The sequence below is a fragment of the Mizuhopecten yessoensis genome, unplaced genomic scaffold, assembly GCF_002113885.1.
Source record: "Mizuhopecten yessoensis strain PY_sf001 unplaced genomic scaffold, ASM211388v2 scaffold11171, whole genome shotgun sequence".
Lineage (NCBI taxonomy): Eukaryota > Metazoa > Mollusca > Bivalvia > Pectinida > Pectinidae > Mizuhopecten > Mizuhopecten yessoensis.
In genome coordinates, this window is record NW_018408915.1 from 816,457 (window position 1) to 830,152 (window position 13,696).

The following is a 13,696-nucleotide window of genomic DNA, read 5'->3' on the forward strand; positions in this document are numbered from 1 at the left end:
TATGTGACTTTGCTTTAATTTAATGAAGATTGAAATCTCAGAAAATATAGCTCAATACAGCTATAATTTATAGGTGAATATAGCTATATAGGTCTTTATAGCTATATAGCTCAATCGGCAGAGTGTACTGGACCTGATATATAGGACACACTAATATATGATGTCTGTATACACTATATATATACATCATATTAAGGTGCCAGCACCTGTGAATGATACCTGTCTCCATTACGTAAGCTCCTGTCTGGAGATTAGAGCCCAACCTTTCAAACTTTTTACAGGGGTTCAAGGCACTACAAATACTGTAAAATGCCAGAGTTTAAGATATTCTGTATTGAATTAATGTAATTTTAGCAAAAATTAAAATTTTGGAAAATCTGCAGATATCTTAAGTCAAAAATAAGAATGCAAATTATGTCAAAAGTTATCCCCAAATTAAGGAGACCAACATGCATATTAATGTATTTTTTATGTTCGCCAAAACTGATTATTTATTAGTGACAACTTACTTCTGGATGTAGCTCACATACTTCTAACTACATTTGCCCTGAACCAGATATCTGAGTACTTTTCACTTTGTACTTTTCCCAGTAGGGTTGGCATCTCTTCTCATAAATACTGAGCAGGTTTTAAGGAAAGTTTAGTGTACCTATCATCCTTTGCCCAGGGAGGGGGGGGGGGGGGGATATTAGGGAAATAAAGGGGCCTGTGCTCCTTGTGTCTTTCTTCCTAAATATACTGTATAAATGTCAACTTGATTTTAATTTTAAAATAGCTAACTATAGGTAAGTAGTTCAAGGCCATTGAGTCTCTTGCTTGTGTAGCAATTTACACAGTGTAGCACATCGTCGAAAACCCACGTTCGATTATATATGCGTTTATCTATAACATTTATGTATGTAGCAGAACTGGACTGGATCGATCACTGAAGACCAGGTAGCTTAATAAGAAGTGTCCGTATGGATTTTGGAGGGTCCCTTGTTTAAAGCCTGTTCTTCTACTGTATATGTTTAAATACTCCACAGAGACCAATATGGCTTTAATGCGGAGGTCTTGTCGTGTATTTACTTTCAACTGTACACACAGCCCTAATTCCTTGTAAATTTGTATTTTTTTCTTGTAACACACATATCCATGTTTATTGATGATAATATAATAACTAATGTTTTCTGTATAATTTTAGGACCCCAGAGACCAACATTGATGGAGTACACCCGTGTGCCTCTGATACTAAGTGATGAATCAGATGAAGATATTTTCGTTAAAGGATATGCCCATTATGGCGATTTAGAACTGAAACTGCTACCTCCAAATAATGGCATGAAACCATCCTCACCACAGCATCGCAAACACAAGAAGAAGAGATTTCTTACGAGGTGTCAGATTATCTCTGTTGCTGTAACTGTCCTTCTGGTTATTTTTGTTTCTTTGGGGATCTTTGCAGCGATTCATTCACATTCATCTCATGATAGCCAGCAGGCCACATCAGGACAACTTGGAAATAGCAATCAGACAGTCACATCAGGAAAACTTGGAAATAATGATCACACGGTCACATCAGGACATAAGACTAAGAATGGCAATCAGATCAAGAATAAGAAACCAACCGAAAATTGGAGTAAAACTTTTGATAAATTATGTAAGTATAAGATGTCATGTAAGTGTGGATGTTGATATCACATTCAAAGAAAATTTGTACTTACATAATACATTTTTTTGGATGATGCATGGTGGCAACTGATTTGGGTTTTATTCTATGCGTTTTAATTTACTAACAGGACATTGACCAAACCAAAATTGGTCTGTTGCCTACATTGTGTCATTTGGGATATTTTTCCTTTCCTATCTTTCTTTTCTACTCTTCTTTCTTTCCTGTCTGCTCTCTCCCCTGGCAGTGTCTCCCTATTGGCACCCATCTTCATATGATAGGTGCCTGGGGACATTAAACCCTGATTAAATAATATATTTTATCACTTGATTACTGTGTTATTCAGTAAGTACACCCATGATATATATTCCGTCTTTGCTTATTGCAGAGTTATCTTCTCTTGAGAGCAGGCATTGATTGTTATGTCATTTGTTTGTGAAAATAACGTCATCAATTTTTGAGAAAACGACGTAAATTTCTCACACAGACCAATGACGTAACAATCAATACCTGCTCTCAAGAGAAGATAACTCTGCAATACGCAAAGATGGAATATTGTCATCCTCAGTACTCTTCGCTGTCAGACTCTGCATCCCTGGAATAGGTCATAGCAAAATTGAAGGCTTAGTGTGTCACCCTGTGGATGATATTTCAGCCTTCTGATTGGTCAGGGTATTTTTTTCTTAGACCAATGAAAATAAAAATAGCTAGCTACGTGCGTTCAATTTTCTTTTGACATATTCCAATTTCCAGGGGTGCAGAGAGCGAAAGTGAGAGTAATCCCTGGAGTATCGAGGATGATGTTTTGTGTATGATCTCATATATATATATTATGGCTAATTATTGTGCGATAATTATAATAAGATGCCAGAACTTACACCAATCTACCTGATTTTATTATGAACTTTTTAATTTTGAATATTTTAGTTGTATGCTTTTTTGAGTTTTGAAAATCTGCAGTGTAATGTGGTAAACATTTTTATTACAGTGGATTCGATGTCCGAGTCCAATGTGCGGCTTTTAGATGTTGATGGAGACGGACTAGATGATGTGATATTCGCCACAGTTTCATCAGAAATCGCTTTAGCCTTGATGAGGTTAGACGGAAATGAAACACAAATGAGGAACCTTTGCTTAGAAAAAGGTACTGATGTTTGTAATAATAATAGTCTTTATTTAAACTTGATTACATATTGAGTCAAAGACTCGTCTCCCATATCGTCAAGCATATTAAAAAATAAAAAACATTATATACAACAATGATAAAATAGTACTATGAATAGTTAATTGGTAAGATAATTTTACATGTACATTTTAAATCCACAATTATCACAGAAACAGCTCTAAATGAAACAATGACCCGAGCTTTCCAGCGATGGGGGAGAGCCCTACCAGCATGGTCAGCCCAGGTTACATTTTAACTGTACAACAGTTACATAAAGACTAAATTATACAAATTACAAAAATGATGAGCATACATGTTTTTGAACCCATAAAATACTTTTTGGCACATTTCTTAAAAGATAATAGACTTTTGCAATTCTGTTCATATGATGGTGAACTATTCCATATATATGGACCTTGATATGTAAAATACCTTTTAAAAACATTTGTTTTTAAAGATGGCATATAAAATACATTCTGTGTTGATGATCTGGTAGTTCTTGAATGGATACCGTATGTCAAAGTAAAATTGTTCAAGTAATCTGGAGCCAGGTTGTTTAAGACTTTGTACATTAAAATACAGTGGTTGTAGGAAATTCGTGTGTTTATACTACATATGTATGTGTGTGTATACATGCTATAGCCAAGCCTTTGTGTATATGTTTATATAAATAGTCTATCAAACTTCAAAGGTGTATGTAGAGCCAACATCTGCAGGTAAAGGTATCTGGGTTGGTAACGTGGGTACTACTTCGCTGTGAGTATGGATACCGAGAGATATGCCGGGCGATTAAAGAGGAATTAAGAATTTGTAGGGGAGCTTAATCACAACGTACTCAAGCGTTACCACTAGGAGGGGTTTTGAAGGGTTTTATTTGGTCCACTAGTTTCGTCTCTATCGGTCTTCAATCACATCTTTTGGGCCTGAAGAAGCCTCAGCGATAGAGGGGAAACTAGTAGACCAACTATAACCCTTCAAAAACCTTCTTATTGGTAATGCGTTAGTTTATCATGTGATTAAGTCAACCCCCACCCCACATGTATATAAACAGTGTACAAGGGATGAAATGGTACATGTGTAAAAGATGTGGGTTAATTAGGTTGCCTTACAAGCGTCAGCTGTGGGGAATTTCCTTTCAGCTCAGCGGTAGAGCATCGGGCTGGATAGCCATGGGTCGCGGGTTCGAGCCCAGGCGCCGGCACTATCTTTATCACTTTTCCTCGTCCTATTACAAACTGGTGCCGTTGACCCTCCCCGTTCAAGGGAGGAGACCCTTGGCGGGGAGTCAAAGAACCTGGGTTGATATTTGAAAAAAAGGGGGGAATAGTGTAAAAGATGTGGGTTAATTAGGTTGCCTTACAAGCGACAGCTGTAGGGAATTTCCTTTCAGCTCAGCGGTAGAGCATCGGGCTGGATAGCCATGGGTCGTGGGTTCGAGCCCAGGCACCAGCACTATCTTTATCACTTTTCCTCGTCCTATTACACATGTGCTGCTTATCTAAACATGATTTTGCTTGTCTCATGAATGCAATTTTAACCAAATTGTTTTTGTTTTTTTTGAGGATCCCTGTCCCACTGCAGACAAAAAGCTAGAGAATTTACTTCGCAGTTTATTTGTACATAAAGTACCCTCCTCTTAACCCTTTCACCACTGTAGACCATAATGGACTCATCCAGATTAATGCATGGTAGAGTCTACCAAAGTTACATAGGGGTGAAACGGTTAATTGCATTTTGGATATAAACCTGATGTGCCACTTGAAGTTGGCCAATACCATTGACCAGCTAGCTCAGTTGGTTAGAATGACTGTATAAGATCAGAGGTCCAGGGTTCAAATCCCTGTCTTGCCTTGTTGCATTTAATGTATATACCCAGAACACTGCGTTTTATTCTTTTTGTACATTCATCTTTTATACTTTTTCTTAAAAGTATCACAAGGTATGGTTTTCTATTTAGAAATGTTTAATTGAAGTTATAGTCTTGACAGAAAATAAGTTTCCACATACATATTTACAGTTTTGGTACAGCGATTCTTCTGGGATATTTAGGTTTCATGGTGTGGAACTCTTTAAAAAGGAGATACATGTACATGCCAAAAAAAGAAAGCATACATGTATTCCGATAAAGAACATATTTTCTTGTAGGAGAGGAGTATCCCTGTGTTGGCCATCTGTATGCTCTACGAGGCTATGACGGAAAAGTTCTATGGAGAGAAAAAGTGTATTCGTCCATAACACTCATCAACTGTGCCGACTTTGATGTAGACAAAGACGGTTACAAAGACTGTATTTTGTGTGGTCGCCCTGCAGGTGTCCAGGCCGTCAGTACAAAGACAGGTCAGTACCTACATACATTAGCCACATTAACCAGATGTGTACATATTCACAGAAACCTGCCTTACAGATATCTAAACCCCCTGGCTCTAATGACCACCTGACTATAACAACCACCAGACAAGACAGACCATTAACTATACCTGTCATATTAAGACTTTACCGAAAAAGTGTTTTGTGTCTTAAAAAAAATAATCGAGAATTTACATCCATTTCGTTTCCAAAACTATACCTAACTTCAAACTATTTTATTAGAACTATTATAAGCCCATCCCCTATTTGGAGTTAGAGTTTATGAAATATCTGTTGGCCCTTTAGACTTTATTGTACGATAGATACAGTAAAACCGAATTTAAGATAACATCCCTTGGGCTGTCTTTGCTGGGTAATATGCATGCAGCCTCAATGATAAGATTTTACAAGGTACAAATTGACTTTTTGTTGTTAAAAAATGAATTCATTTAATGGATGCCCATGTTTGATAACATAATATGTTGTTTGTCCTACAGGTAAGACATTATGGGTTGGTGACAAAACTCTGATGTCCCCAATGTGGAACACGTTCCAGGTGCTAGCTCTGCCGGACTTTGATGGGGACGGTGTTTCGGAGGTCTTGGTGCCTAATGGGGGAGACCCCAGCAAGGATGCAGAGGTTTGTATTTCACAAGAAAATGTTCAGGTTGTCTCTCAAAAATGTAGTTTGTTGATCCACATTTTTCACAAATCTGTTTTTTTTCAGGATTTAGCTAACTTGACTGGAAATACCTGTTAATAAATATGTAGCTTATGTTACTGTGTAGTATCTGTTTTTTTCATCAGTCAATATTTTTCTTTGAACAACTTCTTCTTGTTAAGTAAAAACCTGGTCTCTAGTTAGTAAAAGAAAATAAGAAAAAGTAACAATACCCCCAAAAACTGAATTTCTAACTGCACAAAGTCATGACACATCATTAATTTTTTACACTATTGCATTTAAAATGGTGATGGATTTGTGCTGCCCTTGTCCATCTTTCTATTGTGCACTAGCTGAAGTCATCTCTCAAGAGTTTTCATTTATAGTTGGGTTTTCATAAAAAAATAAATAGGTTAAGCACTAAATTTGCTTTAAAAAGTTTGTGTTTCAGGCGTTTTTTCAAAGCTTAAAATCACAATTACTGTAAAATACAAAAAAAAAATCATGCAGTATCATCATAGATCTAGATCTGTCATTTGTGATAAGATTCTATGAAACTTTATACAGAAATTACATGTAATATATGGAAGTTAAAATAAGTTCATTTTTCAGCTTTTTCAATCTAAGGTCAAGGTCAAATTGCCTTGAGATGTCATACAGATGTTGTGTACCAAGCATTTTGCTCCAAATGTCAAGGTTATCGTTACTATCGGTAGAAAAATCTTGCCTTTGATCATGACCTAGACTTTCATATGTGGTTGGAATTCTCTGAAAGTAACATGCGCCGTATATCCACACTATAAATTACATAACATTGGTGACAGCCATGTCATATAGACATTTTCTAGTTCTGTTGAATTTTCCTTTTTGTGGCTGTAAGGACCTTTTTGTACTAAACCCAAACATGATTTAAATCATGATCAAACTACAGATAATAATGAAAATCATAATGTTTGAATTTCTTCCATTTCATGATTATGAATTGTTGTACTTATTTCTGTTATCCTGAAAACACAAATTTTAACAAATGTTTGTAAAATGCCACACATGCCTCGATTTTGCTGTCATGGTATCATGGAAAGTGGCCTCCCCTTAACTATGCAAACACTGTTTTACAGGATCACGACCGTGCAGCAGGACGTCTGTTGATCTTGTCGGGAGCGACAGGACAGACGATGGGTAGTCGTTACCTGGCGATGCCTGACAGTAGGGAAACATACTTTAGTCCCGTTATGTACACGTGTGTGGATGGGTCCCAGTACATACTGTTTGGAAGTGGCGGGGAAACTGTGACGGGTAAGAGCAACATGTATTACTGTTCAAGTTTTCTCTGTCATTCTTTAGGATGTGGTTTTCATGTCACCCCTGACTTGCAGAAATAAGATGTCACCAAGGCATCAATAATGTTAAAGTCACAACCAGCTTTCGATGGGAGAGCTCAATTGCATATATTTAAAACATGCCAGACTACCTTGGGTGAAGTTTGAAATAACAGGATGAGAGAAAATTAATCATCCCCTTTCTTGATGGTGTGACAGAGAAATCTCAAACTTGGGGGTTATTATTTGGTTGTCTGACCCTCGTCAGAGCTTAGAGTTGAACAATTAAAAAAAAATCGCCCCTTGGTTTGGAGATTTCCCTGTCACACCCACAAGGTAGGGCAAGATTTAATCAATCTGTATACCTATGTGATAGCAAGAGAAAATCTATTTTAAGGAAAGTTCCCAGAGATTAGCTAATAGTTTTGTCTGTATTATATGGACCTGGAGTAGTAAAACCTTGATTAAATCTGGGGTTTTTTTGTTTTGTTATTACAGGTGACTTAATGATGATATCCCTACCGGATTTCTATCGCTATGTAATGGAGATGGATGGTGATGTCCCAGGTGTTCAGGGCCGATATGACCAGTGGCTAGAGGAGACACGGGACCCAACAACAGGCATCATTACCCTCTACAAGTAAGTACATGTATTACACTGACAACGTTTACACAGTTGACACATCACAGACAATATTACACTCTGTATATCATCTTTGAAATTCCAGAGGAATTACGCTCACTTACATTCTCTGCACGGTCAGCACCCCTGAAATATGTTGGGACAAAATCAAAGGCTCATGGTATTAGTATTTGATTGGTTTCAAGATAAAAAAAAATAAAAAAAAATTGTTAGGTTGATACTTGTCCTTTAAAGATTACAGAGAAGTGACACCCAATTTCAAAGCTGGTCAATTTCACCATTACGCTGACAGGCAATTCTTTTGATGTACATCAAAGGATCAAACTGATGTACTTGTATCATCCACAAGGCGGTGCATCCAGAGACATGACATAATTCAAGGTTCAGAGTACATAAAAGAGTGTAACCCATGGAATTTTGAGGATGTCTATCAAAGGACTACTTTGGCAATATGGCAACTTTGTCTGGGGCATACCTGATAAATTCTCGCACCTACACTTTTTGCAAAAGTTTGCATTTTAGTAATTTTTGGGTGCCAAAGTGTTGTGTACTGAAATCAGGTCTCGTGCCCTGCTATATACAGAGTTGTGGCCCTTTGCTCACTGTGAATTACATTGTCTGAGGCATTTCTTGTATTTTTGGGTTTCTTACAACTGCCAGATTTTGTATGCGAGTACCTCTAGTGATGCCATTTCAAGTGTTTTACATGTATATATAAACCAGCTCATCCCCTACATACAGAGTCCTCATCTTTTGTTGATTTTCGATACTTCAGTTAGTCAGGAAGTAGCGATGATGTAATAATTTGCACTATTCTTCCTTTAGTATAATCTTAACAGAGTTATGGCCCTTTGTTAGTTTTTTGATACCAATGATTTCTGGAAGCAGGGTACTGTGGATTCTTCCTGTTTTCTTCAGCTGACAAATATCATGCATGTAGAATATGTTTCATGATGTTTTTTTGTTGCATCAGTAACCCTAGTATAATCTATACTAAAAACATCAATTTTTCATTTAGTGTGCATTTCATTTTGTGTGTAAACTGTCCCCTATACAATATTTATTATTTGTTTACCTAACAAACTAGGGGGACAACAAAGGGAGTTATGGTACCCCCTGTCATCGTGGATGTGGATGATGATGGAGTGTTGGACATCATGGCCTCAATTTATGATGGCAAAAATATACTCTACAACGGCAAGGATTTGAGCATCATGTGGTCAGTTGACTTCCCAGGACAGGAGTCTTACAGGTGAGTGGTTATATTTGTGTAAGGTGATCGGGAGGGGGTATGAAGGGGACAGGGAGATTTGTGGTAGCGAAGGACTGTCAGTTCAGTGTGTGATAGAGCAAACCATGGTCAATGTAGGGTGTGACAAGAGAAATGGTCAGTTTAAAGGTTGTGACAAGGAATGGTCAGATGAGTCTGATGGGAAATGGTCAGTTTAGTGTGTAATAGGAAATGGTCAGTTAAGTGTGTGGTAGGAAATGGTCAGTTTAGTGTGTGTTAGAAAATGGTCAGTTTAGTGTGTAATAGTGAATGGTCATTTCAATGTCATAGAGAATGGTCAGTCTGCTGTGTGATTAGGAAATGGTCAGTTTAGTGTGTAATATGTAATGGTCATTTCAATGTCATAGAGAATGGTCAGTTTGTCAGTGTGATTAGAAAATGGTCAGTTTAGTGTATGATAGGGAAAGGTCAGTTCAGAGTATGATACTGTATGAAATGGTCAGTTAAGCATGTTGCTTAAGAAATTGTCTTTAACACTTACTGACCAGGATGTACCTACTTGAGCCTGAATGTCTAAATGTTGTCTCCTTTATATCATTTTAGTAAATTTAGTTAGCGACAATTTCCTTTGTTTTATCAGTACACCTGCTCCTGGCCATTTTGATGATGATGGAACTCTGGACTTTATGACCCACTGGAGTCTTGGTCAGTGGCCTGTATATAACAAATCTCAGGTAAGTTTGCAATGGTTCTGGTAAAAAGAATACACTTGATGATAATATGCCTACCAAAACCTCAATCTCCTTTCCAGTTGGAGAGTAATCTTTCTGTTACCCTACACAGGTGTATCCACACTTTTACCGGTGTGAGATATCTTTTTCTCTTGCCCTACACAGGTGTGTCCGCACTTTTACCGGTGTGAGATTTCCTTGTCTCACCCTAGAAAAGAGAAGGCATGATACCCCCATTCATAACAATGGTATGACGTCACTTCAACAATACTACAACATCACGTCAACAATCCATCGACGTCAAAATAACATTTTGTATATGATATGCAATAGGTGAACAGGGTAAGAGAAAACGAATCATTCACCCCCTTGAGGGTGAGATAGGGGAATCTGAACCCTAGAGGGTGAGATTTTCTATTACTCTACTATGTGTCCTGAAGCTATCACATGTATCTGAACTATTCTGTTGAAAATATACAAAAATTCAGTTTGTGCTAGATTTGGTGGTTATTCCAGTCTTTAAAGCTGTATTTGTGCTCTCTGGCGGGTTAACCGTACTTCATTCTTGTACAGAAAATACTGTATACAGGGAAATGTCCGCCAAGTTAAACTTTTGTCTTTCTCTGATAAAATCTATATTTGCCATTGATAAATTTTGTCGTTTATATGTAATGACTATATATAATATGTTGTGGATTATTATTTGTTGTCAGGATAACTTTGCCCTTGTTATGGAATGTTAACTCATTCACCCCTGAAGACACATTTGAACTCTTCCAGATCAAAGGTTGGAATAGTTCATTATGAAATTTCAGGGGTGAATGAGTTAAAAAGGTGAATGTCAAAACTGCAGCAAAAATGTCCATGTCAACAGTGTAACAAAGAACATTGGGTTTTCAATCAGGGAAAATGTGATCATTTTCTTTCTTAACTGACAGGCTGTGATTCTGAGTGGTAAAACAGGGGGGGTAATCTGGAAGTTTGACACCGATTGGTACGAGATGTCTTCTGATCTGACTCTCCTCACCGACGACCCACACAGGGACATGTTCTTGTTCAAGTTAAAGGGGCGTGGCGCAAATGTGCACATGGGCAAGGACGAGATTCTGATACGTACTGGCGAGCTACATAACCCACACCAGGTGAGTGTATGGTAAAAACAGTTCAATATTAGACTCTTTCTATTTATCAGGGACCAATGGCAGGTGCCCAATATAGTAGTCATGGTGTCTGTCCACACTTTCTTTTCCGAAGATTTTTCTCGGATTCCAAAAATATGAGTTATTTTAAAATATGACATGATGGTGATATACAATGAGATATTTCTGAGTGTTCCTGTTACTGAACATAGGTCATGGGGTAACCTGAGCTTCCTCTGGCCCTGACACCAAACTTAGACATTTTGACAGATAGATGTCTGGTATGGGGCCAGAGTGCACTACTTTATGAAAACATGGAATTCTCCGACACCGTTTGGTATCGAAGAGTTATGAGGTGCTACTATGACACAACACATACCTCACATCTATTAATAAATGAATTATTTATTGATCCAAATCCGCTCTTATTATCACCAACAATGGCTAAATTCCGTCAGTAGAGTCCTTCGTTTTCAACCGTTTAAAATTTCTCACTTGAGCAAACACCATTTTTGTATGTCATAGCCCCACACCAGACATCTATCTGTCAAAATGTCGAAGTCTGGTGTCAGGGCCGGAGGAAAGTCAGGCTTGCCATGGGGGTACACGTCTATCAATGGTTTCATTGGACATGACAGGGCCCTTACTGACTTGTCAGTGTTCAAGTTAAAGTCATAATAAACATATATACATATAGTAGTGTGCAATACAAAACAAGGTGAGGAAATGTTAAAAAAAGGATTACTGATTGCCTGAAATTATTTAGGTGCTATTGATTCAGAATAAATGCCTGTACATATATCTTCCAAAGAAGTATGGTGACTAGAGCGTAAATTTACCTTCACATCGTGACTGAAAAGACATTTTTGTTTACAGAAGTGAAAGACGTTTGCACATGCTAAGTTGGTCAGATGTTCACTGACAGTACGTAACCGCTAAATTGTACGACTATAATACCATTAAGGATTTCTTTATTATTGATTAAGAACCCCAAGAAACCCTCAACTCTTTGTTAATTTCTCGACACCAATTGTGTATAAGGAGTATTTAACTATAATATAATGATAGAACTTGTGGCAAGATCAAATTAAAAGACTAACTGCTCTAAGTAAGTTGTCCCTTAAATTAAAAAACTTACTTCACTAAATTGTCCCGTTAATCAAAAAACTAACTTCACTAAATTGTCCCTTTAATTGAAATACTAACTTCACTAAATTGTCCCTTTAATTGAAAAACTAACTTCACTAAATTGTCCCTTTAATTGAAAAACTAACTTCACTAAATTGTCCCTTTAATTGAAAAACTAACTTCACTAAATTGTCCCTTTAATTAAAAGACTAACTTCACTAAATTGTCCCTTTAATTAAAAAACTAACTTCACTAAATTGTCCCTTTAATTGAAAAACTAACGTCACTAAATTGTCCCTTTAATTAAAAAACTAACTTCACTAAATTGTCCCTTTAATTAAAAAACTAACTTCATTAATTGTCCCTTTAATTGAAAAAATAACTTCACTAAATTGTCCCTTTAATTAAAAAACTAACTTCACTAAATTGTCCCTTTAATTAAAAACTAACTTCACTAAATTGTCCCTTTAATTGAAAAAATAACTTCACTAAATTGTCCCTTTAATTATAAGAACTGTACCTGTTTGCAGCATGATGACACAAACCACGCACAACGCCGCCACCTGGGTCAGGATGGGCATCAAAGTGGAAACATTACACCATCAGGTAGGCGGGTTCTGTTGTATGCACTCTACTGTGATAACTTTAAAGACACAACTCGGTGCCAGATAAATTTAAACTTTATTTCAAACATTTTTGGGTTTTTTTTTCAATTAATCAACAATAATGACACAATGATGATAGAAGTGTATCTTTTATTTCCAAACTTTTGGGAAAACAACTCAAGAACAGTGTTGTTTGAATACAATGGCCGTTTTTCCGTATATCGGTTGAAACTGTTCAAGTGATGCAGAAATATTCTACGTTTCACAAACTGACTTGGATTGAACTTAGAAGCAGAGCCAAAATTTCAAGGTTAGCCTTTGTTCAGATCTGAGCCTGTTGTTTTCTTTTCAGGTTGCGCTAGTTAAAACAGTAAATACGCAAAAGAGGCCAATCTAATTATTAGTGTGGCACACAAATCAACAAATATTATCTAAGGGGAGATAATTTATCTGAAATACTTCCCTTTCCTGATCACCTCAAGCTCTTTTACAGTAATTATACATATAACATAAATGATTCAATTCATATTGATACAAGCAGTTTTCTGAAAAAAAAGGTAGGCATGTTAAAAATATTGATGTTTCAATTTATATGAAAACAAGCAGTGTTCTGAAAAAAGATAGGCATGATAAAAATCTTAATTATTCAATTCATATTAATACAAGCAGTATTCGGGAAAAAAGGGAAGCATTTATAAAAATAATGTACATGCACAAGTCAATTATCAATTTGATAATGAGCCAAATATAATTAAATATCCTTATACCACTGCCAAAATCTGTAACAATGTATTGAAAAGTTTCTTTCCAGCCTGACAATAGCTTTGATAAATCATTTCCGAAAAGAAATCCATTTGTTTTAGAACTGTTACGAAAAGAATGATAAAGATGAAATTAGCTCAAAAGAATCAACAGGTGTTCTGAGCGTAAAAAATACCGTAGCAAAACTAGGATTTGAACCCTACACTTGTGACCAATAACCACTCTCACTCTTACCAACTCAACCACTTTGTCAATGGTAGTACTCTTGTCCAATCACTACAGTTTTATCCACAGGGAAATTATTGGTGATGTTACTGT

At 36.7% G+C, this 13,696-nt stretch overlaps 1 protein-coding gene across 1 annotated transcript in view; it reads left to right on the forward strand.

The window, feature by feature from the left end:
- LOC110467366 overlaps positions 1-13,696 on the forward strand; it is an 83,182-nt gene that overhangs the window by 36,266 nt on the left and 33,220 nt on the right. The window contains exons 7-16 of the mRNA XM_021524481.1: positions 1,184-1,639; positions 2,637-2,792; positions 4,959-5,150; positions 5,657-5,799; positions 6,939-7,116; positions 7,638-7,779; positions 8,870-9,034; positions 9,654-9,747; positions 10,683-10,886; positions 12,542-12,617. Coding sequence (XP_021380156.1) covers positions 1,184-1,639; positions 2,637-2,792; positions 4,959-5,150; positions 5,657-5,799; positions 6,939-7,116; positions 7,638-7,779; positions 8,870-9,034; positions 9,654-9,747; positions 10,683-10,886; positions 12,542-12,617 — 1,806 coding nt within the window. The remainder of the gene's footprint in view (positions 1-1,183; positions 1,640-2,636; positions 2,793-4,958; positions 5,151-5,656; positions 5,800-6,938; positions 7,117-7,637; positions 7,780-8,869; positions 9,035-9,653; positions 9,748-10,682; positions 10,887-12,541; positions 12,618-13,696) is intronic.